This window comes from Lepisma saccharinum, chromosome 3 (genome assembly GCF_977018435.1).
Source record: "Lepisma saccharinum chromosome 3, izLepSacc3.1, whole genome shotgun sequence".
Lineage (NCBI taxonomy): Eukaryota > Metazoa > Arthropoda > Insecta > Zygentoma > Lepismatidae > Lepisma > Lepisma saccharinum.
The window spans coordinates 100978909-101006856 of record NC_139231.1 but is presented as its reverse complement, the minus strand read 5'-3'; the positions used below and the strand labels follow the sequence as shown (position 1 = coordinate 101006856).

General features: G+C 36.4%; 1 protein-coding gene across 2 annotated transcripts; it reads right to left on the bottom strand.

Annotated features, from left to right (window-relative positions):
• Positions 1-85: 85 nt before the first annotated feature.
• LOC145985917 (ATP synthase subunit b, mitochondrial-like) lies at positions 86-27729 on the bottom strand. Of its 2 annotated transcripts, none has more exons than XM_083120053.1 (5): positions 27595-27729; positions 17072-17347; positions 5108-5271; positions 3619-3807; positions 86-482 (listed from the first exon to the last, which is right to left on the bottom strand). In XM_083120053.1, the coding sequence occupies exons 1-5, from the start codon at positions 27629-27631 to the stop codon at positions 297-299; spliced, it is 852 nt and encodes a 283-aa protein (XP_082976179.1). In that variant the 5' UTR covers positions 27632-27729; the 3' UTR covers positions 86-296. The 2 variants fall into 2 exon arrangements, with proteins under 2 accessions (XP_082976179.1, XP_082976180.1); XM_083120054.1 differs by having other exon boundaries at positions 17072-17332.
• Between the last annotated feature and the right edge of the window lie 219 nt (positions 27730-27948).

The window sequence follows — 27948 nt, the reverse complement described above, 5'->3', positions numbered from 1 at the left end:
ACAATTTCACAAACTCATTGTAATAAAAATGCATAAAGAACAAAAAAAAACTTGGAAATTGAAGAAAGAATTAAATCATGGGAAATAGCATGATCTCTTATTTTTATTTTCAATATGATACAGTTAAAACAATTAACAAGCACTTGTTTCACATTGGGGGTTTCTTCATACTACAATAATTTACAGAGACACCTTTTGCAATCTTTGTTTCATCCACTACCTATACATATGTATGCAAATGTACTGTAAATAATTCCTATGGCTCTGCTTACCCATTTTTGATCAGGGGAAAGCTCTTAATAAGCTGGCTCCTTTGAAGCAAGAGTTTTAAGGTCTAGAATGCACTTCTGCAAACTCTCCTTTTCTTGTTCTGATGTTATGGACTTCATGACGTTGTTAACAACCCACTGCACTACATGCTTCTGTACAACTTTGTGTTCAGCTGACTGAACGGCAACATGGTAATCTAAACGATTTTTCACCTGAAAAAGTTAATGAATGAAGAGAATGAAAAAGTCTGAACTGTGAAGTGTAAACAGTGAACTACATTTAAAAGTTTCTCAATGATGGTTTATCATATATTCTCATATGGTAATGTATGTATATTTTCTAGGGATGGGACCGATTAATCGGTGCTCTATTGGTATCGGCCGATATAAGCATATTAGTTTACTGGTAAAATTACCGATTATTCTACCGATCTGATACATCGATTATTATCTGATAATTTAGTGCAAAATTCTGCCATTTTGTTGTAATTTTTATGGATAATCTCCATGTCCGACTTTCTAAAAAAGTAAATGTCTAAATATGAAATTTCTTTTTCACTGCAGTCACCTTGAAAATATTTATTAAGGAGGTCAATGAACCTTTCAGGTTCTTCCAAGACCATTTCTAATTTTATATCGGATCGGTAGAATATCGGTTATTGGTATCGGTAAATTTTATATCAGTACTTTATTGGTATCGGCCCATCCCTAGTTTCTTTCAATATAACTTTTCAGTTATATTTTCCCTCAATTGTGCTTTGTAACAAGTAGGTCTACTAGGGAAAAAAATGCATCATTTATATCTTTAATTAGCTTTTAACCCTAGCTTACCCATGCTGTATGAGAAACCTACTTACCTGAGAGGGAAAGGGAGGGGGGGGGGCTCAAATGCCCACACTTTTTTTATCACTAAAATTCAAGAAACAGTTTTCTTATTGAATCACTGCTTCCTTTGTTGTGTATATGTGCAGTTATTTATTAATTATAATAATTACAAAAATTACCATTACCATAATTAATAAAAAATAATAACTAATTATTGCATGAGTGTCACATATTTTACCAATCACTAAAACTCACAAAAACCATGTTTTTTTTATTAATACTTTTTTGTTTATAGAGGGGCAATTGTTTATTAATTATAATAATTACAAGATTACCAGCTAATTGTCACTGGCATGAGTGCATCGAATGACACATTCAAAGATGGCACCTGCTAGGCCCACCATGTGCATTTTACCTCCTATACACATTACATTTATGTTTGTATGAACAAAAGTAATACAGAAATATTGAGAACACCCGAGGAACAATGTAATTTATTTTCAATTTTTTATAAAAAAAAGTCATTTGAAAAATCAAAAAAATTAGAAGTGGTGGGCCTGACAGCTTTCCTCCCCCTCTGGGTAAGCTAGGGTTTTAATGACAATTTTATACTGATTGCCAACAAAGGAAATTGTAACATGGATGGAATCACCTGGGATGAAAATAATAATTATATACAGCAGAAACCTGATTTTGTGTTCCTTATCTTTTACCTGCTTTATACGTATACTGCACCTTCCAGGTCCCAATAAAGCAATATCAAGGTGGCTACTCTAGGACCATGATAAAATTCAAGTATAATTCCCAGTTTTCAAGGTGAACTTTCCAAAAATTCAAGACCACAAACACACATATTTAGGGTGCAGAGTTTACATTTGCCATTTCACATACTCAGTTTTGAAATACATCTACAAACACAAGTCACAAACGTTACGGGGTAAATTAATTTACAAAAAAATTGTTAAGGCCTCGAGTGTAAAACATGGTAAGTGACATTTTGGTCATTCATTAAGAAAAAAGGTTATTGGAAGCTATACTGTATATAACTTGTTTCCGTGTTGTGTTCACCAATTTCGCAAGGCTTCACTGTCCAACGAAAATTTTATGTCATGGCAATTTCACTCGAAAATTGAAGGATGGCACATTTTACTTTGTAACTAAAAAATTATAAAAATGTCACCATGTTTTACACCTGAGCCCTTCAATTGTATAATAATTTCAAACTCAAATTTACCTATCAACTTCAAGGTATCTTAGTTTGCAATAACTTTCAGTCAGATAGATAGATTGCTCTGCAAAGTACACTAACAAAGTAAAGGAACTGAGAGAATTCTGTTATATGTTCCACGTAGATTTTAATTTTTTCATTTCTTTTTCTTTATCGATAAAAATAATGGCAAAACTGTGAAAAACTTGCTTCAAGCCATTAATAATTTTTCACACCTATGGAGAAAAATTCACGCAGAATTCCTGGAATTCCCGGTGGGTAGCCACCCTGAATAGGTTATGAAATTTTGCCGCATTATAAATTCTTCCAAACCCCTGAAAAACACAAGATCTTGGTTCCGATGTATTTTGCACAAAAGTTGAATTCTTTCCTAGTGCAACCTCATTATTAGTAGCACAAGGATTTTTTCTCTAAATTGTAATGGATTGATGTACTGGTAAAATTTTTAACAAGTTGACCACTTTGGTACTTTCATAAATATCCTGTTACTGGCTGCACACTCCTATGTTGTTGTTTCTTTTATGTACATAAAGTAATGTTCATGTTGTTTCAGGCTAATTGGGGCGAGATCAGAAACACTATGTCCCAAGTCATTTTTCTAAGCCAAAGCCCAATTGAAGCCACCTGTTTACATTAATTAAAAAGGAGAGAATGCACCATTTAGTAGTTTCATGTGGAATGGCACTTGCCATTTCCTGGATTGGTAGATTATTTTTTTATCGTTGATGATCAATTTTCTATCAGCACCTTATCGAGACTGTTATACTTTGAGAATGGTTCAACCTTAGTAAATATCAAACACATTTGGCAACAATAATATCAAACACCTCTAATCTGTGCTGAAAATGTGGATATAAGTTATGTTTAGCACCCTTTATTTTGTGTTATAATCTTTGTGCTAAAATGTTATAAAACACTACTGCAACAGCCAATAACACAGGAAAAATATTATTTTTTTCTTAAAAAAATCTACTGCCACTTTTACACATTGTTATTATTTTTCCCCCATGAAGTATCAGACTATTTTCAATGAAACTTTGCATAGTTGTAAGAATGTACCATCACTACATACTACATTTTTTTCCATTCACGTTGATCTATTGTAGTGGCCATATACCAGATTTTTTTCTTTTAACTTTTAATTTTCTTCTTCTTCTGCATTTAGCTTTCATTATTGCGAGGTACAATGTATAAACTTTACCTCCACTAAAAGCAGTCATTCCGAAAACAAACAAAATCAATTTCATCTCTCTACCACAATTTTGTTGTCAAGTAGGCAAACAAACAGAACCTTACCTGACTGTAGACATCCATTGCACGTTCTCTGTAAACTGCTTCAAGTTGAAGAGCAACATTTTCTCGCTTGGCATCAAACAAGACTTTCTGTCCCTCAGCACGCCACTGCTCAAGCTTCTCATCCTCTGCGGATTCATTAAATGCTCTTATGCTACTCTCTCTGCTTTCTTTAAATTTTTCCTCAATTGTCTGTAAATATTAAGGTTAAATGTATTTTAACACTCATTTACAACAGTACTAACTAACCTGACCATTTATATCCTATGAGCACATGTTCCAAATAATAAAATGTGCTGAAGGATAAATGGGTACATTTATGCTTGAAAAAGAAACACGATAACTTGCATATTAACTTGATGATAAATATGCAAATGTTTTTCTTTATACCGACTTGCAGTTACTAGAAATGCAATAAACATTTTTAATTGAAACATTTCAGCAGTCTCAAGCTCCCTTCTTCCAGACATTTATAGGTAAACTTCAAGATTACAGTTAAAACATAACATATCAATCTAAAAAGCAATGCTGGCCCTTTGGGCCCTGGCATGCAGTACAACTATATGTCCTAATCCAAAAATTTTCATATCCATTGGGTACAAACTGGAAGCAGCAGATTTCATCATCGTTAGCACCAAAACGACAAAGATCTGAAATCAGAACATACTACTTTCTGGGCACCATCAATGGCCTCCTCACCAGCGTAGTCAGATAAATATGATTTACCTGATTTAAGAAACCAGAAAACCCTACATTACAAGTAAATTTCTCCCATAAAGCATAAATTTTCTACCAGTATTGTTGTTTCTAGCAAAAAAAAAATAAGAAAAACAATTGGATATCTTATTTAGTGTACTCAAATTAAAAAAAGGAAATTGAAATCGGTTGATAAATAGCCGAGAAGCAAGCGATATAAAAATTGTGAATTCCACCATTTTGAATCCAACATGGCATCTAGATGCCAAAATGAAATAAGGTTCATTGTCTAGCAACTTGGAGACACTCTCCAGTGATGCTAACAATGATCAAATTACAAGTGTCAGTTTTGAGGCACAGGGTTCTGAAAATGGGTTCAAATTTTGGGGGAGGGAGTTTTACGGATGGGTAACTCAATAAATATTTGAGCAGGCAGGACACCATTTAAGCAGCATTAATACATGCCCATGTCCCATGAAGTGGAGAAATGCCAGCCTCTCAAAGCAATTTATTCTGCAGTTACAGCTTGCTAAAGTTTGGAGTGAATTCATCACAACATTCGTATTTGCCGCAGCATTGCAAAAGCAACCTTCACAGAAGCAGCCCTGGTGCCCCCCCAACCAAACTACTTGTGAATCTGAAATTTTGCAGGTCTCCATGTGGGATACATATGCACAACCTGCAGAAGTTTCATCAAAATTGAAGAGGGTCGAGCAGGAACCATCTCTGAATTGAGGTCACTTGACATTGAATAACCCACTGCTATTACATCATCAGTCTAAGTATTTTTGCTTACATCTATTTCCTTGTCCAAGTATTTTGCTATTCCTGGTCCTAGTTTCTTGATTCCAATGACCATTGTCAGAAACAGAGAGAGTCCAGTGTAATACTCATGCTCCATAACAAGGATCTCCTTACTGAGAATGTATGTTGTCAATCCAAGACCCAATGCATAAGGACCTGAAAGAAAGTAAAACTACCTTAGTTGATGTAAGAGCAAAAAAGAGTGCCACACAATGGATTTTTTTAATTTTTGTTATTCAATGTTGCTCTGCAGCCACGTTTGGCTAATGGCAATATTGATGAGTGAAGATATGATGAAATTGATGGAAGGGACATTCACAAGAAACACCTATGACCAGATCAGGATTCAAACCTGGGACACCTGGCATTATAGTGTGTTGTGCTAACCACTCCACTACAGAAGTCCATGGCACACAATAGAAACGTCAGCAAATATTCTACAAATAATACATAAAAAAGGATATGCGTAAGCACCCCACTGATTGATTAATTTATTTCAAAACTCACTCTTATCATCACCATTTTACGCAATTTGGGTAGAGTAGAAAGTGTAGTACACATACAAATAAGGTTTCTCGATTGACTTGGTCTATTTTACTTAGCTTTATTGCAACTTTTGGCTAATCGTGATGATGAGGATGGGGAATGATATGATGAAGGGGTCCTCACGAAGAACACCCGCTCCCAGGCTGGAATTTGAACATGGGACCCTTGGAAATAAGGGTTGTGTAGAGAAATTTACTTCATTCTGTGATGTAACAATGCTTTAAAGTTCAAGGCCTGCCTGATACTTTATGATATGGTGCACACACGAGATGCACTGCGTAGAAATTTAAACAAAACTGCAGCCTTGATGAGGACTTGAACCTGGGTGTCTCACACACTGTGCCATTGCTGAACTAACAGAGTTAGTGAGAAAACCCTGGTTTCACCTGATTATTTGCTTACGCTGTTTTATCTATGCATAATGATCTCAGTTAATGACACCACATGGCAGTTTGTTCTCCTTGCACAAGTGTTTACGTAATATATCTGCTGTGTGTACCAAATCATAAGATAATGTACAATTCCAGATTGGGAGAAACGGAGCAGAGTCGACATCATCAGTATTTCAAAGGCAACAGATCCTGAAGCGGTAGCACTGACAGACAATTCCACACAGGTAAAACACCAGAATTGAAAAATCAGGCAAAACCAGGGCTGATAGCTCAGTAGGTGTAACAATGGCACAGAAACCGACGTTCAAGTCATGCTTGAGCCTTCATTTTTCATGTAAATGTCTACATAGACCTGCCTCATGTGTCGTCAGTTACAGTGTGTCATCATGCTGTTTTTCCTGGCTCTCTAGAGTGGAGGAATTGAATGCAGTACTGCTTACAACAGTGAGAGCACTAACCTTTCAGCTATGAAGAAACCCTGGATAATGATGGGAGAAAGAAGAGGTTTGGAATAGAAAATGGTTTAAAACAGAGAATTGCTTTAGAAACTCTAAACTTCATACAGCAACAGCCCTTAAAGGATCAGGGTCTACTAAGCAGCATTTCACTGAGTGACACAATAAGTCACCAACCCATGCCACCTCCCTCCACTGTGTTTAGCATCACAATGCTTTCACTCTTTAACCACCTTATTCATAGTAGAAAGCGAGATCAAAATTACGTTATGGTCAGTACTCAGGAAGTTATTTTCTATTATTTATCGCCCAACAAATTCCACTGATACGCATCGCATGGCCTTTAAACTTTTATACGTGGTTTTGCTTATTTTCTCAAAAAAAAACCTTCAAAATATATACTTTTCCATGACTAACATAACATTTATAAGAGGTACGTTCAGGACCCTGAAACTAGCAGTTAGCAGCACAAGATTTCTTTCATTAAGCCATTTACATTTCTCTAACCTAACCGCCACTGCTTTTTGTTTTTTGAGACTAGAGTCTGCTATACTATTGCTTTCAAGCAGCATCAAATTGCTCCATGATGCTGGGACAACACCGAAATTTTGAAGCTTCCAAAAGGGATCGGACCTCAGACCACTTGTATCAAAAGGTGAGCTTGGAGTGCTTTATAATGATTATCATTATTATACCGGGTGTTTCAGAAATAATTGAGGGGTTACAAAAATTTATTGTAAGTAAAGTATTGAACTTATGTTAATGAAACCAGTCCAGAATGAACAATGAACTAAAACAGATTTTTTTTGGACACCTACAAATGTTCAATGTGTGTACCACGGGTGACACTGCACACATCAACACAATTGTCTAGTTCTTGGCATACTCGCATCAACGTGGGCCTATTGATAGCATCTATCGCTACGATGATACGCTTCCTTAGGGCTGCAATATCACGTGGTATCAGTGAGATGAATAGCCTGTCTTTGATGAAACCCCACAAAAAGAAATCTCACAGTGTAAGGTACGATGACCTTGGGACCAAAACATTGCATAAAACACTGCGAGTGATGTCTGACTTTAGTATCGCCTCTCAACTTAACAAAACATACATGCACAAAATGTTTGCATTCCTCAATCGTTCTGAACTGGTTTCATTAACGTACATTCAATAGTTTACTGGCATTGCCTTGTAATGAAGGGGTCCCTGATTCGACACCCGGTGGAGGCTCATAGTGGGTCGGATACCACTTTAAACTGTAGGTCTAAGTCCCAATTAGCCTTACTGTGCATCAACTCATTCAATCAACAGTTTACTGGCAACAAATTTTTGTAACCCCTCAATTATTTCTGAAACACCCAGTATATATAAGGCACGGCGAGAGTACTTATTAGCCAATAACACCGATATGGTCAAGTGAAGAATGAAGTGGTCCAAGAGCAATTGGTTGGCTGTAACTGTGAAATGACAAAAAATTAGGAATGGAGTTCAGTACAAGGCAAAGTGAAATTAAAATGGACACAAGACAGAAAAATAAGAAAAATAAAATGACTAGGGGATTTTCGAGTCCGAAAAGAAATGCGAAGTTTGAGCTCAGAAGAAGCCAATTCTACATCCTGAGTATACTTTGATACGCATTTGGTTTGAGATTTCTAATTTGTTTTATCTTGTGTGTGTGTGTCAAATTTCAATCTTGAAGTCATACAATCAGTGCTGATGTCAAAAAGAGGGATGGTAGTGGAAGTCTCCTCAAAGATTAGCCTGCACTCCTTACCACCCGCAGCAAGCAACCCAATTAAATTGTCTTTCAATAAAAATTAGGTATAATAATATTTCTGGCAATGTTAAAAGAGACAGGCCCCATACAATATTACTGTTCCCTCAGCCTTCCCACTCGGTTTTTCTGACATCAATACTGCATACAACTTGGAAAAATGTTAATATCAAACTATTCAATATCTCAGAACAATTAAAAACTTTACAATGCCCAAACGATATGTAAAAATACTAGGGATGGTAGTGAGACAGAGATGGCATTTAAAAAATTGAAATAAGAACATGAAGATACTCTTTGGGAGTTGTCAAGACGAAACGTAAAACAAGACCTCAGTAAATTGAGATGAGACTACATCTGCAACAGATTGGTAAACTACAGTAAGTGAATTTTGAAAACCAAATGTACTTTATGTGACCATTTACTCAAGCATTGTTAGTAGCAACTGTGAGCCTGTGCATACATTGAGGATTAAATGCAGCTTTTTGAGAGTTCATGGCATTGAAATGAGGTATTGAGGAGAGTACCATTTGGCAAAAACTTGTTTATCCTAACGTCCTATACACTCTGGAAAAGTCTGTGTTGATACACTGTATACAGTGTGCTATCTTTAATTCGAACAAAAGCACATTCCCCTTGAAACCAATATCTAAAACAATGTTAAAAATGACTACTTAATTCGAATTTTGAAGGTTAAATTTGGATAATTCGAAGACAGGTTTCCAATAATTTAACATAAATCTTTCCAAAAAAGACCAAAGGGTTGCTATGTAAGAAATTCCAACAGATGATTCGTCCCCCTTTTCTTCTTGAAAAGGTTGTTTTTATGGTTAACGTATGTGCCGACGGCAGATAAGAGAGGGCAGCGGGAATCCCCGGAGCTTTTGTTTCTAGTGATGTGACCTTCACCCTCTCAGAAACAAGTTGAGAGGGGAGCAGATAGCCGGACAGAAGGGGTCATTAGTCTGTGTGTTTTAGTGGAGTCGCAATGTCGAAACATGGTGCGTACAGTAGCTTAGCATTAGATAAGAAAGTTGAAGTGCTTAGAGGTAGAAAGAGGAATGAAAAAGAATTAAAAACAATCACGTGATGCAAATATTTCAGTAACTGTACTGTTCCTGGATGGTGATATGGATAAAACATAGCAGTTTTATGTTTAATACAGTGTGTTATTTCATTTTTTTTATTATTATATTCTGCTTAATTCCACTTTTGGATAATTCAATTTTTTTCATAGACCCCTTGTAGTTCGAATTAAAAAGAGTCCACTGTATATGGTTTATGCAAAAATGAAGTAACAAGACCACTTCTTGTACAACATGCAGTGGCGTGTTCAGTATCTGGTTTTTATATCCTTGTTTGTACTAGGGATGGCCAAACGGATCCGGATCTAAAAAGTTACGGATCTGGATCCGGGTCCGAAAATTCCGGATCCGAAAGTTTCGGATCTGGATCCGCAAGTTCCGGATTCAAAAATCCGGATCCGGATCCGAGAGTTTCGTATCTCAATCCCATTATAATATTACCACACCATAAAAGGTATTATGATCTTAGATTACAAAGAAATTTTTCATTAGTTAGTCCTACAATAATTTTTTTCAAGTGTTGTTCCTAAAATACTGTGCTACGCATCGGCTAACACACTCGTGCACAAAAATAATCTTACTTGTTTAACATAAAATGTCAGAGGTGATTTTGTAAATGCCATTGAAACGAATATGTATTCATTCGAATGTATTGGAAATGGAAACACACATAAATGGGAGACATTCCTTTCCAGGATGAAACCTTTAACACATATAACAAGATAGAAATGTTATACAAAAATTATACAATTGTTCTACAGTTACAGTTTTACAAATTAAAATAAAACATTATAATATATGCAGTGTTATATAATTACAAAGTGTAAGACTAACAAGGGAGGTTATCTAAGTGTCCCCCTCCGATTTCCATGAAACTTGGCAGGTGTATAGTGGGGCCCAATGGAAGAGATACGCGTTTTTTTTTCAGCTAAAAAACGGTTTTAGGGGGCAAAACCCCCTCAAATGTCAAGATGAGGACAAATTGAAGTGGGGATCTGACCCCTGTGTTCCCCTCTGATTTCCATGAAACTTGGCAGGTGTGTGTATAAACGGGCCCAAAGGAAAAAATACGTGCTTTTTGTTTCGGCTAAAAAACTGTTTTAGGGGGCAACCCCCCTCAAATGTCAAGATGAGGACAAATTGAAGTGGGCATTTAACCCCTGTGTCCCACTCCGATTTCCATGAAACTTGGCAGGTGTGTGTATAAACGGGCCCAAAGGAAAAAATACGTGTTTTTTTGTTTCGGCTAAAAAACTGTTTTAGGGGGCAACCTCCCCTCAAATGTCAAGATGAGGTCAAACTGAAGTGGGGATCTGACCCCTGTGTTCCCCTCCAATTTCCATTAAACGTGGCAGATGTATAGAGGGGCCCAAAGGAAGAAATACGTGTTTTTCTGTTTCAGCTAAAAACTGTTTTAGGGGGCAAAATCCCCTCAAATGTCAAGATGAGGACAAATTGAAGTAAGGATCTGACCCCTGTGTCCCCCTCCGATTTCCATGAAATTTGGCAGGTGTATAGAGAGGCCCTATGCCCCCTGTTTCTTTCTATGTCATATTTAAATATATATTATTATAAATATTTATATTTATGGTTTCGGGGTCAGATCCCCACTTCAATTTCTCCTCATCTTGACATTTGAGGGGGGTGCCCCCTAAAACAGTTTTTTAGCTGAAATACAAAAACACGTACTTCTTCCTTTGGGCCCCTTCATACACCTGCCAAATTTCATGGAAATCGGAGTGGCACACAGGGGTCAGATCCCCGCGTCAATTTGTCTTCATCTTGACCTTTGAGGGGGGTTTTGCCATTTGCCCCCTAAAGCAGATTTTTTTAGCTGAAACACAAAAACACGTATTTCTTCCTTTGGGCCCCTCTATACACCTGCCAAGTTTCATGAAAATCGGAGGGGGAGACTTAGACCTCCCTTGTAAGTGTATTAATTAATTAATTACAAATCGCGCACGTGCGCACACACAATATATATATATATATATATATATATATATATGTAATGGACAAAATAATATGAACACCAATGCAATTGCAGAAAACTTGTATTAGTAGGGGGTTGCCCCAAGACTAGTAGAGGAGAAGGCTGGGGCCATACCTGATACCTGATCACGTGGTCCTTGACGTCAGGCGTGACGTCACGGGCGGACAGATCGCTCTACGCTCCGGTTTCGCAGCCGAATCAAAGTAGTAATTATGAACAAAAAAGAGCCGCAATTATGCCCAGAAGCTAATTGGGAGTGAATACGACATAACGCATGTCCTTACAGTTGGATTACACAGCCATTTACGCACACATTTTATCAGTAGTTTATATGTCGTCACATTTCTCTGTGAAACATTAGATTTCATGTAAAATTGGGGTTAATACACCTAGTAATGCGTTTTGTTAGGGCAGATAGAAAAATAAATATGTTGAATGCGTAAAATAATGTTATTAAATAAAGAAAGGCAGAAAGCCAAAATTATGGATAAGTTGAATATGTAAAAGAAAACAACCTCATCTATTTTTCTCTTTTAGGAGTGAGAGAGGAGCTGTTTTCACTTAACTTCTTCAAATTTGGTAACTTTGCTTCGACTATTGATATTTATTTCTTCATTAATTTTCCTTATTCAGAATACAGTTCTGAGTTTTATGAATCTTTGAACAACAGTGGGAGGACTGTGAGGAAGTTCCGTGTGTATTATGTCACAAACACTTTAAACAACTTTTGACTGAACGAAAACTTGAGACATAGAACTGAAAAGTCGAGGCTCACTTTATATACGTATATATATAATCAGTGGGATGTAGAACAGGGGTGCCCACAGGCGGGTATGTGAAAGCTGGTTGAGTCCACTTAACTTTGGATGGGGGGGGGGGGGGCGATTGTGATGAAAATTTGATTGAATAAATAATAGAACTTTGGAGGACGGAAGTTGAACTACGTTGACAATTAAGCATCACTCGTATATAAATAGCAAGTTGTGTATTTCAAAGGGAATTATAACAGTTACTATGTATTATTAGTGTTGTTAACGAGACTAGACACGAGAAGAGATGGAATTTTCACGCGACGAGACATACCAGTGTCGTCTCTCGGCAACAAGGTATATACTATTTGAGGTGCACAATATCCAGCCAGCTATTACATATTAAACCTTAAATTTTTATCGTGAATTCTGATGTGGAATTACCCTTGGTTGGGGAAGTTTTCAACTCTATAGTAAGGAAATTGAGCACTAGGATGGGAGATAGCCAAGTCTTGAGTATTAATTACTGTTGCGCTTAGACTGTTGTGGGAATTTTGGTATGGCGATTGAGAATTAAATTATTTGGAGGAGGTCGAGATTCAACTCTTCAATACCAACAGTGAACCTAAAATTGACATGGGAATTTTGGTGGGGGACTGGATATTAAATTGGGAGGGGTATGCTTGCAGGTTTTATCTTACTATACTCGTGAGAGCCTTTATTAAAAAAATTACAATATTATTATTTTTTATTCCAATAATTATAACCCAATTGAAGTGTATGGTAGCCTGATGTTGTGTAATGAGACTACTGGTATCGCAATCCACTAACAAGTCTCGTTAGATGCGATGTGTTCAGTTATATATTGTCACCCACTGTTTTTATTTTTTCATCGGAGATCACGACACGTCGCAACACCTCACTGAAGGCATTGTGAACTGCAACACCTCACAACCCACGAGTGTGCGAAATCATTGAAAACTGGTGAGGGGGAGAAAGTTCTTAACCTACAACCCCCTCCCCACAAACATATGTGTGAATTATACGATGTACATATTTGTAATGTTATTAAAAGTAAAAATAAATTACTCAATTAAAATAATTATTATGATTATTAATTAGAAATTAATTTGTTACTTTCATACATATCAGATAGTGTAAAGCAGCTAACTAATGCCATTACTAACCGGTTAAAGATGTTAATAAATTATGACATAGTTGAAGTGGTTTTATTATGTGTAAGTTTTTGTTTAGTTTGTGCACTATGTTAATATAAATCAATTACATTTCATAGTTACTATTGTTTTGCATTCTTGTTTTACTTTTACTGTGCGTAGTGATGTAGATTTGTTAATGATCTCTTGAGACAGAAAGCATTCAACACTCACAACCACACAATTTGTGTATGTTTTCGATATTATTCTTAGTAAAGTATATTTGAAATTGAAAGTAATTGCTTATCTTTTCTTTGTTAGAACAAAAACTCTACCCCCCGGGAAATTTTTGGTAGGGGGATTTTTGAGGCCAAGATTGTTGCTGGGGGGAAATCCCCATCGTCCCCTCCAGGATTTCGCACCCTGAACCAACAATCCAGAAATACAAGAAAAAAAGGAGCGAAAATAACAAAACAGATCAGCCTTTCCACGTTTCTTTCCGTATGGGGTAAAGACTCAGCTGGGTTTTGTCCGCCCATGACGTCACACCCGCGGCAGTCGCGAAAAGAGGCGTGTCTGACCCCAGCCTTTCCTTCTAGTAGTCTTGGGGTTGCCCCCCCCCCCCCTTTGCCTGAATGACAGCTTGTATCCTACGTGGGATAGACAAGTAAAGGTCCTGTACAGTGTAAACTGGAATACGTAGCCACTCCTCGCACAAAACAGTCTCAAGTTCCAAAAGTGTCATTGGAGGTGGAAACCGATTACGCACTTTGGCCTCCAAAATACCCCACAAAGACTCAATGATGTTAAGATCGGGGGACTGTGGACACCAGATGAGATGTTCTACCTCATCACTGTGCTCATCAAACCATGCATCAATGCACCTAGCAGTGTGAATAGGGGCGTTATCATCTTGGAAGATGGGGCATGCATCGGGAAACAAAATCTGAACCATGGGATGGAGGTGGTCACCCAGGATGGTGCAGTACTTCTCTGCGTTGATTCTCCCACGCAGGACGACAAGTGGGCCAACACCATTCCAAGATATAGCAGTCAATATCAAATGCTTCAGCAGGAGTTCTCCACACATAAACACGTCCTGTGGTCTGAAATAATGTGAAAGACGATTCTTCTGACCATATCACATGTTCCCATTGCTGCTGTGTCCAATTCTTGTGCTCTTGGCACAACCTTCTTCGTGTCACTGCATTACGTGGAGTCACCAACGGTTTGGGGATGGCAACTCTGCCATGAATGTTCACAGAATGCAGCTCCCTTTGAATGGTTTTCGTTGATACAGGGTCCTGGAGGTGATTGTTCATCTCTGCGGTTATCTGGGACAGTGTTGTCTTGTGCTTTCGAGTCACTTCAACACACGTCGATCCCTGTTGGATAACTTTGTTTTTCGCCCACTATTCTCCTTTGCAGACGTTGTCTTTCCATGTTGTCTGTAGGCTGTCAGAACAGTTGACACTGTGCTCCGTGCTACACCAACAAGTAGCTGTTTTTGTCACAGATGCTCCAGCCAGGCGGGCTCCTATGATCATGCCTCTTTTGAAGTCTGAAAGGTCGGACATACCTGCATTTGACGGATAGCCGACTGCTCGCATGCAACTCTCACACCAGCTTCTGATAGACTGATATGTTTGCTTTCATCACCACTAGATGGTTGAAATCTCTGCTGAGTATTGTTCCTTTTCCACGACGGCGTATATAGGCCTTTGCAAACCAAGGTGTTCATATTATTTTGTCCATTACCTGTAGCTATATATATATATATATATATATGTATATTAGCAGGTAACAATATGCTATAAACACATTCTTACTTTCCAAAGAAGCGCATGTGGGATGGCAAAACGGATCCAGATCCGAAAAATTTTAGGATCCGGAACCAACCGGATCCGGATTTCAGATCCGTCAGGATCCGGATCTGGCCATCCCTAGTTTGTACCTTATGCTTAGCTATGAATTCCATTATGCATATTGCATTTAAAATTCAGAAGAGCATATTTTTGGATTACTGAGGGGCAGAGTGGCATGGAAGTTGCAGAACAAAGTACTAATGTAGGTTCATTGATTTGAGGAAAATGGGAACCTCCCTCCCCGAAACATAAGTAGCTTTTTTTCTGACCACTTCCAACTATGAGATCTAGAACAAATAGGTAGTAGGTAGAAAATTTTATGAAAGAGAACAAAAAATAAACTTGCATCATGTATTGCTTTCTGATTTTTACTATTACCTGGCTTGTCTGTCAAAAAAAGAATATAAATTTTAGTATTGTTTTTAATGGTTCCATAAAAATTGCAATTTCCCCTGACTGTACAAACATATGAAGGGTTGAGAGCACAAGTGGCGTAACTCCATTCAAGGCAGTTTTGAGAAAAATACACATTTAATAACTTAGTACTATGTATAGCTATTGGAGCACAAACATAGTGGTGCCTCTATGAACAAGAATTTGAAACTTAGGACACACTTACTTCTAGCACTGAAATATTGATACTTCACACTTCTAAGATATACATGTAACCAAGGTGGATTGATTTCCATCAGGTCACTTTTAAATAAATAATTTACAGAACAATGTACATAAGGATTTTGTAGATATCAGATTCACTTTTGGTGAAAGTACATTAACCTTGTAATCATTTAATGGTGTTTATTAGGCTCTAAGAAAGAAAAAGAAAGGAAACAAAATATATGTACTGATGGTATGAAGCTCATAGGCAAGGAAATGTAATATGTAAACTGTAAAAACACACGTAAATTTCTCTTGAAATAAATTTCAATAATTTTTATGGGCAAAAAGAGCAAACATTTTGTGTAGAAAAATATACAAAATACTAAAAATGTTAAACTGTAAATCTATAAACATGGCAGCTGATATTTTGCAAACTATCATTAAAGAAATTGCAAAAATTCAGCTACAAAGACTGCAAAAATATTTTAAGTTGTAATTGTAGAGTACATCCAGAATGTTTTATTTTCATTAGTAGAAAAGTTACGGAAATTATTATAGTTTCACTAACACACTCAACAAACATTTCCGTAATAGGTTCATATATACCATATGAGAAACAGAAAAATGTATGTTTACACAATTTTTTTATTTACTTTAATCAAACTGTTCAAATATTTTACTAGAAAAAGCCTTTCTATAAGAAACATATATCTATATGCATGGTGTCAAAAACCATACTAGCAATTTTAGCACGTTTTTTTTTTAAAAAAATAGATTTAAATTAAAAAATCAGATTTAAATGAAAAAAAATCATCAAAAAAAAGATTTTTTAAATAAAAATTATGATCTTTATCCACCCTGCATGTAACTCAATTTTTAATGAAAAATGGAGTTTTGCCACTTGTGCTCTGAGCCCTTCATAAATGCTCAATCATATGATTCAAAAATAGGGACATTATTGTGTAATGATCATGATTCTTTGCAACCTATTAAAAAGAATGAGAGTACTATATACAGTGAGGACATGAGGAAAATAATGAAAACGGAAAACTACGAAACAATGTAAAGAGAGCAAGGTTGAGAAGGCACAGTCACTGGCAAAGATAACAGTAGGCAAACTACCCACTGATACTTTCAATCTTCTTTTCTTCCCTATCCTGTGTTATTCTGAGGAATTAAATTATGTTGATGTGAAACAGATATTGTCCTCTTTGATCATCACATTGTGGAAAAAAACCCGAATGAAAGTGATACATTTGCAACCCTTGGCTGTGATATTTTCAACACATTAAATGTTAAAATATCTGCAACACACCACACTTGCATCATGTACAATACGTACCTGTCACGCCTGTCTTCTGGTAGAAAAATTGGAACCACTCCTCTGGGACAAAGCCCATTCGCACTTTGCCAGGAAACTCTTGCCTCACGGGTCTTGGAAAATTAACAAGGTCTCGTTCACCACTTGCTGTTGGATCTGAAGCTGCTGTTTTGCCAGCTTCTGGCTGCTTCTGTGGGGGGCACACAGGGTCCTTCTTTGGTGGGCATGCAGGGTCCTTCTGCGTGCTATAGCATACTGCTACCACAGGTCTTCCTTGTTGACCTGCAAAATCAGAAACTAATAAAAATTAGCTGATATATTACTACACTACTATTAGACCTGAAACTGAAGTAACTATTGTTATAATGATGATAGAAATATTCTTATTTATGGTGCATGTTGTCTGTTGTAGAGTGGGATTCATGAGTATTACCATGCAAATTGTCCATCAAAATGTTCGTGCACTTTGACCCAATAAGAGCTTCAAGAATTAAAAGAAAACTCAAAACATAATGTTGACAACTTCTGCACCAGCATACACAAAAATCCATAGCTTAAAAAACACAGAATGCAAGATAAAAATTAATGAAAATAGTAATAGACAATTTGCACGGTAATACTCATGGATCTCACTGTACTTATACGGTGTACTCATTTTGGCTCGGGGCAAAGATAGCACATGATTGCAGATGGTGAGGCATGGCGTAGATGCCACCATTTTTGATCTGTAATGTCCTGCTTATTTTTATGCACATGCATGCAGACGATTATATTTATATTGCATAACGAGTACTAACCTGTGTTATAAGAGTTGTTCAAAGTGGTGGCCAACTGCATTCAAACATTCCCGGCATCTTTGGATGAGATTTTGATTCATACTTACAAAATCATTGTTTTAACATCAACTTTTTGGCTGGCATTTCAATGGTCTCACACTCTTATTAAACACACACTGGAATTACACATGCTAACAGAGCTGTACTGATAAGCGAGCAACAATTTACGCCCACAACGTAAGCTTAAGACAGGCACCTAAACAATCAACTTTTGCATGTCAATGCGATGACATTTTCTTTTCCAGAATGATCAAGAACAGGGTCCGAAATCATTGAAGTCTGGTGAGGGGAAAGATGATCGTTTCTGCGTACACACACACACACACAGATATATATATATTTATAAAGGAGCACACTTTACTAACCGGATTACGCTACTTACTCGTAGCTCCCCAATATCCTCACAATGGATAATGTTAAGATCTGGACTAATTCTGTCGACTAATATAACCTAATATGTTCTTAGATAGTTTTCATTTTAAAAATTGAAATTCTATTCATAACTCAGCCATTATTTTTTTTTCAATAAAAGCTCAAATTTTTGACGTGGCTGCTAAGAATTTCCACATTAACGTTCCACTGTTTCTTGATCTTGCATGATATTCAAAGCAAGAACTGTATGTCTTGTTCACATGCCTTTCCACATTTTGTAAGATGTTTAATATAGAGTAGTTACTCTCAAACCCATTACATTTTACCACTTTATCACACTCCAACAAACTCTAACTTCAAATTTTGTCTTAACAGTAGTCAGCAATGTTGCAATACAAGCTCGAATAAACTTGAGGTCTGTAACTCAGAACTAGGCTTCTGTGGTAACTTATTCTCTCCCATCTACTCTAATGTGACAAATCTCATGTATTGTAAATGTGAAGTAGCATTGTTACATGTTGCAAATTATTTCTCATACCAACGTTAGTTCCAGATTTGGCCACAGCCACCGACTATTTACTATCTGGACATATAGTACATATTGTTATTGGTGCAGATCGGCTAATGGTCTCTTGAAAGAAAGAGAAAGCATGCAACACTCACAAACACAGTAGTAATTTGTGTGTGTTTTTTTAAAATCAAAACTAATTGCTCACCTTTTGTTGTAACAAAAACTTTCCCATCCCAGAATTTTTTGGTGGGGGGGGGGCTTTTCAGGCCAAGATTGTTGGTGGGGGAAATCCTCCCTGTCCCTTCAGGATTTCGTACCCTGACAACTTGCAACTAGTGTTTAATGTTTAACCCATAAGGGTGCACATATAGGTAAAAATTACCAAGATCATTTTGAAATATATTTTATGATCACTTCCGATTATAGTCTGACCTTTCCAATGAACCCTTCCAAGTGTCGGGACCTTGAATTGACTGTCAGTTAGTTCATTAGTTTCGGGATGTTACAGATCGAAAATGTGGGCATCTGCAGGGCTGTAGAAACACTGCCTGGGTAAATTTCACCCAATGCACATTCATACATTTTAGTTTTGTATTTCAAAATGTTTTTTTCTCATTTTTATCAATTGTGTGATTCAATTCATATGCTCAAAATTAATATAAATCAATGAAAGATATTACATGATTTACAACAATTAAAATTTGCACTTAACCCTTTACTACTGGCGCTCTATTTCATAACATTAGTACTGGTGCAGGGTGTTCTGTACACCCTCCTGGAAATGATTACTTTAATTGACTTGCATTATGTTTTTACAATGTGTATTTTATTTTAACATAACTTTCAAACAATTACAATGAAATTTTACTAAAGTAGTTTATTAAAGTGTGTTTACAATATTAATTTTAACATTTAGAACCAAATTTTACTAAATTATTCTCCATTCGTTCATCGAAAAAATATCTTTAGAGGACATTATAGGCTTATATGATTACAGAACATAAACAAACTCATTCTCTTTTTTTTCATTTTTACTGCACTATATGCATCTAACAATAATTTGGGAAAGTACATTCATTGACATTGCTGTGGCATTTTATTTTGTTTCTGAGTCTTTAGTGTTATAGTAGTCATCACAAATCGTAACCATATGACTAAGATGCATCTTTCTCAGCAACGCATACAGAAACACTTTGTTGAAATAGCCTACTAGGACAATGTGAATGAACAACAATGGGTTAAAAGCATTATAAGCTAACAGGCATGCCAACAATGAGCTGCGATAAAATATAAAGAACGTTAATTATAAAATGTCACAAAATACTTATGTAACGTTAGTACTGGCACGGGGTATTAGGAACACCCAGGTCTTAAATACTGTAATTACTAAACAGTGGCGATAGTGATAAAATTGATTCTAGGTTAGTTGTTAAAATAATATTCAAATAGGAAGGTAACGAAAATTATAGCTATTTAGTGAAATTTACTCAGCTTGGAGAGTTACGTTTTAACATGTGGGGTGTTCACAACACCTCGTGCCAGCACTAAAGGGTTAAGAAGCAATTTTCTTCTGGTGATTTTTTTTACCCAGCTTGCATCCTGCCACGTTAACAATGGCAAGAAAAGAACTTACGAACAGCATAAATATGTCAATCTAATAAGCTGAATATTTAGGGAGATGTGACACATTAGATACAGTAATCATTCACTACTCACCTCACTGAATGACTGTCAAGTTAATTTGATATTTTTTATTATTATTTTAACAGGCTTTTGCCTAAGCATGAAAAAATGTATCTATAAAAATTGTAGTCCACCTTCAAACTCCCCTCCAACATGTACCTCCAAGGTGTAATGCACAAAGAAGAGTCTTACCTTCTTTTGACCCTAGTAAGTATTTTAACAGGCTTTTGCCTAAGCATAAAAAAATGTATCTATAAAAATTGTAGTCCTTATCTTCCATTCTAACAGTTTTGTGATACTGAAATACAGCCTCCTAACTAAACTTTGAGTATAAATTCAAGCCAAATTGCCTATTTCTCTCCAGAAGTAATGGTGTAAAAATTGTAAATAACTGGTCAGTTCAAGATAATTTGAAAATTCTAAATGATTCAGAAAAGAGTAGATATGATAAGTAAGAATTTAAGGAATAGTGGGGGAAGTTGCATTTTCCCAATTGATGTAATATGATACCCGGTGGGAATTTTTCTGACACTTTCCTTGCATAAAGCAGCATTGAGGCCCACCCAGACTCTAAGCAATGAGTATCTGGGTGCAATAACCCTAGGGTAAAGGCAAATGAAATATTATGAGAATGTACGGACCCCATCTTCAAATCCCCCCTCCAACATGTACCTCCAAGGTGTAATGCACAAAGAAGAGTCTTACCTTCTTTTGACCCTAATAAGTAGAGCCCAGTTTCTAGGCAATAAAACTTTGAAGCAAACACATAACATAATCAATGCATATAATACACATGAACTTTTAATGTTGTCAATAATGAAGAGCATAAAATTCAAAATGTCTCATTCAAAATCAAATATTGCTGTAATATTGATGACAATTTCGAAATAAGGTTGCATAATTTTTGCAATAGCAGAAATAGTATTATATAATTATACAGTATATATAAGTTTTTAAAAGATAAAAATCTCTAAAATGCTCTATTCTAACCTTCTCAAAAAATAGAATATAGCCTGCATAAGTAAAAACCTGCATATCGGAATACTTTCGCCACTTTTTATTAGTAAAAAGTCGGAAATTGTGATCAGGTCCAAACCGAATGACGTAAAATTATAGCTGCTGTTGTGGAATGTCATGTTGGATGATATATTCACTTGCACAAAGCCATCGGGCTGTTTTGCTTCATGGTAAGGTAATACGCTAATGTAACACACACACTTTATTTCACTTCACAATAAGGCCCAAGTTCCTTTTGTTTTATTGCTATTTGATCATGCTACGAATGCAATTTTTCCATGGTTCGATTTTGATTTATGTCTGTTAACACATACTGCGGAGTTTTAGCGATTACTTAAGATTTTATTCAATACATGCTTTCGTGGTTAGGTTAGGCAGGTCAGGTTTGGTTCTCTTAGCATTAAAAGAAAGTCCCTAAATATATTCTATTAAGGTTCCAATTTACTTCTACATTCATTCACACTAGTCTACGATACTTACTGTCGCTTTTCAACAGAGAATATCTTGTTCATGGGAAGCGCACATGCTTGCACAAGGTAATATTTTAAAGTTTTTATATTCAACATAAATAACTCTTTTTTTCGAATCCAAACAGTGCTCATTACTTTAAGGAAGTTTCAAATCTCATGTGACAATGCTTTCCAAAATTCTACGATAACGCTGGTCGACATGGGTTCTGATGTTTGGAAACTAATTGTGGTTTCTGAAACTACATTTGATGCTGATTTCAGAAGTGACCTTGTTTTTGTTGTATCACCCTCAGTTATTTAGAAATCTTCATTGTTGTATAAATCGTAATTCCTGCCCAGAAATTAGAAGTTAATAATATTCCCGATAGATGGCAGTCCACCTCTTATTACATTATATGATTAACAAAATTGCTGAAGACGCCTAGTAACAATGAATGATTCAATAAATTTGTTTCTAAGTTTTGTTATTCGATACCAACTAATGCAAATAGTACAGTTTTTAATTTATTTACCGTGTATAAGGTTACGTGATCCGAAAACCTTAGTTAAGTGTATTGTAGATATTATATATGTAAATAGCAGTAGGGAATGCAAAATATTTGATAAAGTTTTCGTCATTGTCGATAGTTCGTGCTGTGTTGTGTCGAGAGACAATGTCGTCCTCTTCCAGGAAGTGTTTGAACTCGCCCCATGTATTCTGTTACATTTGTGGAAGCTATGTAGTGAAGAGGCAAAGACAACGTATCACCACATTTGTGAGGTCTGCTTACCACAAATATTTTGGTGTTAAAGTAGGTGATCAGGACAAAAACTGGGCCCCACATGAAGTTTGCAAAACATGTGTGGAAGCTTTGCGATTGTGGAAGTGTGGCAAGAGGAAAGCATTGCCATTTGGAATACCAATGGTATGGCGGGAACCAAAAAATCACATTGATGACTGCTATTTCTGTGCTATAGATGTTAGCGGTTTCAGTGCTAAGAACAAGAGCAATGTGAGCTATCCCAACAACATACATTCGGCCATTAGGCCCGTGCCTCATGGGCCAGATGTACCTGTACCACGTACGAGTAGTGATAATTGCAGCACTTCAAGTGACACTGAAGTTGAACGTTCACACTATGATGACAGTAACAATTTCTGTCCTGGTACAAGTACAGGCACTCCGCAACCTTTCACAGAACATGAACTGAATGATCTCGTAAAAGACCTAAATTTACCAAAGGAGAGTGTCCAACTTCTTGGTTCCCGACTGAGTAAGAAAAACCTGTTGTCTCCAGGAACACATTTCTCATGGTACAGGCATCGAGAGACAAGAGCTACTCCCATACTTTACTGAAGACGAAAACCTTGTTTATTGTAAAAACATAAGGAAAGTCATAGAATTGTATGGTATTTCTTACAATGTAAGTGAATGGAGACTTTTCATTGATGCATCACAGACTAGTCTGAAGGGTGTTCTGTTAAATAACTGTAATGTGTTCCCATCGATTCCAGTTGCATATTCTGTGTCGCTTGAGGAAACTTATGAAACTTTGAGGTTCATGCTACTGAAAGTGAAATATGAAGATCATGGTTGGTCTGTCTGTGGAGATTTCAAAGTGATAGCTTTGTTGTTGGGTCTCCAGGCTGGGAACACAAAATTCCCCTGCTTCTTGTGCAAATGGGACAGTCGGGACAGGGAGAATCATTGGAAAGTGAAAATGTGGCCAAGTAGAGAATCTCTCTCTCCAGGGAAGAAGAATGTGACACAACGGCAATTAATTCATAAAATACTGCTTCCTCCATTGCATATTAAGTTAGGGGTAATGAAACAGTTTGTGAAAGCGTTAGACAAAGACGGCGAATGCTTTAAATACATTGCCAGGAAATTTCCATCCGTCACTGAGGGTAAGCTCAAAGAGGGTATTTTTGTTGTCCCTCAGATACGGAAACTGATGTTGGATGCAGATTTTGAAGAAATAATGACTGCTACGGAAAGGAATGCCTGGGTAAGTTTCAAAATGGTGGTTGCCCATTTTCTGGGCAATGAAAGACACGTTAACTATGAACATTTTGTGAAAAATCTGCTAACGAATTTATGTAAACTTGGTTGTAAAATGAGCCTTAAATTGCATTACCTTAACTAACATCTAGATTTCTTTCCGAGTAATCTCGGACACTTCAGTGAGGAGCACGGGGAAAGATTTCACAAGGACATAGCAGAGATGGAACGGAGATACCAGGGACGATGGAATGTTTCCATGATGGCAGATTTTTGTTGGATGTTAAAAAGACATGTTCCTACTTCGGGTGTCGGGGAAGGCAGAAAGTCAAAAAGAATGAAGTTTTATCCTGAGTCTCAGAAATTCGAAATGCACTATGTTATAGCCTATCTCTTTCTAGACATGCGTATTGAAAATGTACATGAATATAGTATATAATATAGATTTTACAATCTCAATATATGTCCCACTGATTACTATATTTGCAAAAATTATTTATTCTATGTGTCTGTAATATGATTATATAAACCCCAAATGACCCCAATAATACCATAATAGACCCCTATATGCTATTCAGTTTTCACGATTTGTGAAAAATTGTGACGTGATGGAGCAAAACGGTTTTCAAATTTGAATTCAGCATGAAAAATCCTTTCAGAGTCACCTATTCATTTCAAAACATCGTTCAACTTTTGAAAAAATGTCGACCAGTGTAATTAGTAGAATAGAATTAGAATTTTGACAATCATTGTCACACGAAATTTGAACTTTCCTTAATGTAATGAGCACTGTTTGGATTTTTTTTAAAAAAAAATATTTATGTTGGGGAAAAAAATTACAAATTACCTTACGCAAGCATGCGCACTATTGAAAGGAGAGACAGCAAGTATTGTATAATAGTTAGGTCTGTTAGCTTTGGTTCTCTTAGCATAAATACACTATAAATGTATTATGTATGTGAAGATAACTGAACTCAAGAAGCCTAATTAAGCATCTAGCCTTACATCTGAACGTAAATTAGGCTCATTATGTTTCATTTATAATGGAGGTTCCACAAACTTAATACTAGTTTTATTTTCCACTTCCAATTGTTTCCTGACCCTAAATCATAAATTTCTGGAATCCTTGATTCATACCCTTTCCAACGATGTATGATACATGTTTCTATTAGGAAGGGTCGATTCGACATCCTTACCCAAATTTGCAAGCAATAAATTAATGTCACAAACTAACCTTGCATATATATATCCACGTTTAAGAAGCAAAAGTTTGACCTAGCAATAATATGATACAGGAGAGAAGCTATGGTAAGTCATATATTATATATATATATACTGGTAACAGTATGGTATAGTGAAGACACATTTCTTCAAATTTACAGGAGAAACTACTTATGGAAATGATTTTATGTAGACTTTTGCAAGCTCGGGGAAGTGTTTTCTCCCTTCGTTCATCTTATTCGGCTGGTAAATCATGTATTTTTCGACATTAATGTATCTCCGATTCACAATAGCTCTTGCCACCATTACCATCGACTACGTGAATCAAATATTCGGTGCGTTCGATTATGTAACCCCCTGTTAGTGTTGCAACCACGCATTAGTTTTACAAGATGACGTGTGAGCATTTTTTTTTCCCCAATTTACTTTTCTGTTTGCCTAACCTAATTGAACTTAACCTTCCATGAATGGTTTGTGGATCAATTTTCGATTAAAATCCTTCTGTGAACAGCTTGTGCAGAATTTTTCGGTTAATAAGTATTAGTGCAGCAACCACGTGGTAGTTCTACAAGATGACGTCTGAGCGTTTTTTTTTCAAATTTAATTTTCTGTTTGCCTAACCCAACTGGGTACTACTTTACTATACCGGATACACCTATTAATGATTTATTTCGCAATTATTTACATTGCTAACTTACTATTCTGCATTGCGGAACATTTCTTTAGGTGAAATAATGAATTTCTAACGAAAATAATGTCTATTTCTTACAATAACGAGTACTTACTGTTGTTCCTTATTTCCCACAAACCTTCCACGGGCAACCCCAAAAACCATTGATGTTAGCCCAAAAGTTCACGATAGCCCTACGAACCATCACAGGGACGGGGTATGCGTACTAGGTTAGGTTAGGTTCCATTAGCACTCCATTCGTTCAATTTAGCATATACAGACAATACGAGAGTGTATTGTGCTCTCGTGCAGAAAGCAAATGGCGGCAGAAGCAATAGCGTGTCGGAAATAGATTTTCGTAGAAAACCACATGCTTTCGCATTAAAATGGATCAAAACTACATTCCCGAACATCAACAACGCTACAGAAAATGATTTGCGTACGTACTTTCGGTAACACTTTACTATACCGGAGACGGATTTCTTCAAATTTACAGGAGAAAGTACTTACGCAAATCATTTTCTGTAGCGTTGTCGATGTTCGGGAATGTAGTTTTGATCCATTTTAATGCGAATTCATGTGGTTTTCTATGAAAATCTATTTCCGACGTGCTATTGCTGCTGCCGGCATTTGCTTTCTGCACGAGAGCACAATACGCTCTCATATTGTCCGTACATGCTATATTGAACGAAAGGAGTGCTAATGGAACCGAAGCTAACAGGCCTAACCTAACCTAGTAGGCATACCTCGTCCCCGTGATGGTTTGTGGAGCTTTCGTGAATTTTTGGGCTAACGTCAATGGTTTTTGGGGCTGCCCGTGGAAGGTTTGTGGGAAATAAGGAACAACAGTAAGTACTTGTTATTGTAAGAAATAGACATTATTTTCGTTAGAAATTCATTATTTCACCTAAATAAATGTTCCGCAATGCAGAATAGTACGTTAGCAATGTAAAAAATTGCAAAATAAATCATTGATAGGTGTCTCCGGTATAGTAAAGTAGTACTGTACTTTCTCCTGTAAATTTGAAGAAATCTGTCTCCGGTATAGTAAAGTGTTACCCCTAACTGAACCTAACCTTCCGTGAATGGTTTGTGGATCAATTTTCGATTAAAAACCTTCTGTGAATAGTTTGTGCGGCATTTTTCGGTTAATAAGTTTGGAAACACTGCATATCAACTGACGATAGACAACGTAATATTGTGTGTAACGAAAGCGAATTAGCAACGAACAATAAATACTTGTAATGCGAAAAATTACGCTTTTTTCAGCGAAAAAAGCAAAATCCCACGTTCAAAAATGTTCCGCTATACATAGCAGGTAAGTACAAATGTAAATAATTAGGAAATAAACAAGTGAACTGTGTTTTCACTATACCATACTGTTACCCATATATTTTCGCTTTACAGAAAATGCACTGTGGCAAATCGAAGCATGAATTACACGTACTAATAGGGACCATACATTATTTAAACTTCGCAACAGAAAAACACAAGTTTCACTTATATAACATATCCGTCGCTTTTATGCCAGTTTTGGCTCATCGCAACGATGAGGATAAGTGAAAGATGAAATTGATGTTAAGTACTTTTAAGAAACTGATTTTATTGTATTCACAATGTTGCTAAATAATTTAGCCAACAGTGAATTCGATTGAGTTGATATTCACATCCTATGCGGTTATTACTGCTGGACCTAAGAAGATGAATGTATCTATGACTTACTGGCTTGAAGGATATTCTTAAAAATCAATTTAATTATTTATTAATTGCACGAAATATTACCTGCACGAATAGCTTGTTGAGCAATTCTAGACAACATATTGCCTACTTTTCCACAAAACAAAATGTTCGAAGACTATACGACCGCAAGGGTCTGTTCTGCTTTTCCGTGAAGGACGGCCTAATCCGGTTATTCTATTCTCGGTAGACCTCAGTACCACCAAGAAACATACAATTCGTTCAAATTTCAATTTCAGGTGAATTATTTTGGAGTTATATGTTCGTCATACATTTCGAAAAAGTGTAATTACACTTTCAGAAATATATATCGAAGTTGATATTTAGGTATTTAGTTTACAAATAATTAGCAATTCTAACCCAAAACCACACATCCATATTTTATTGGTCTCCCTTTTC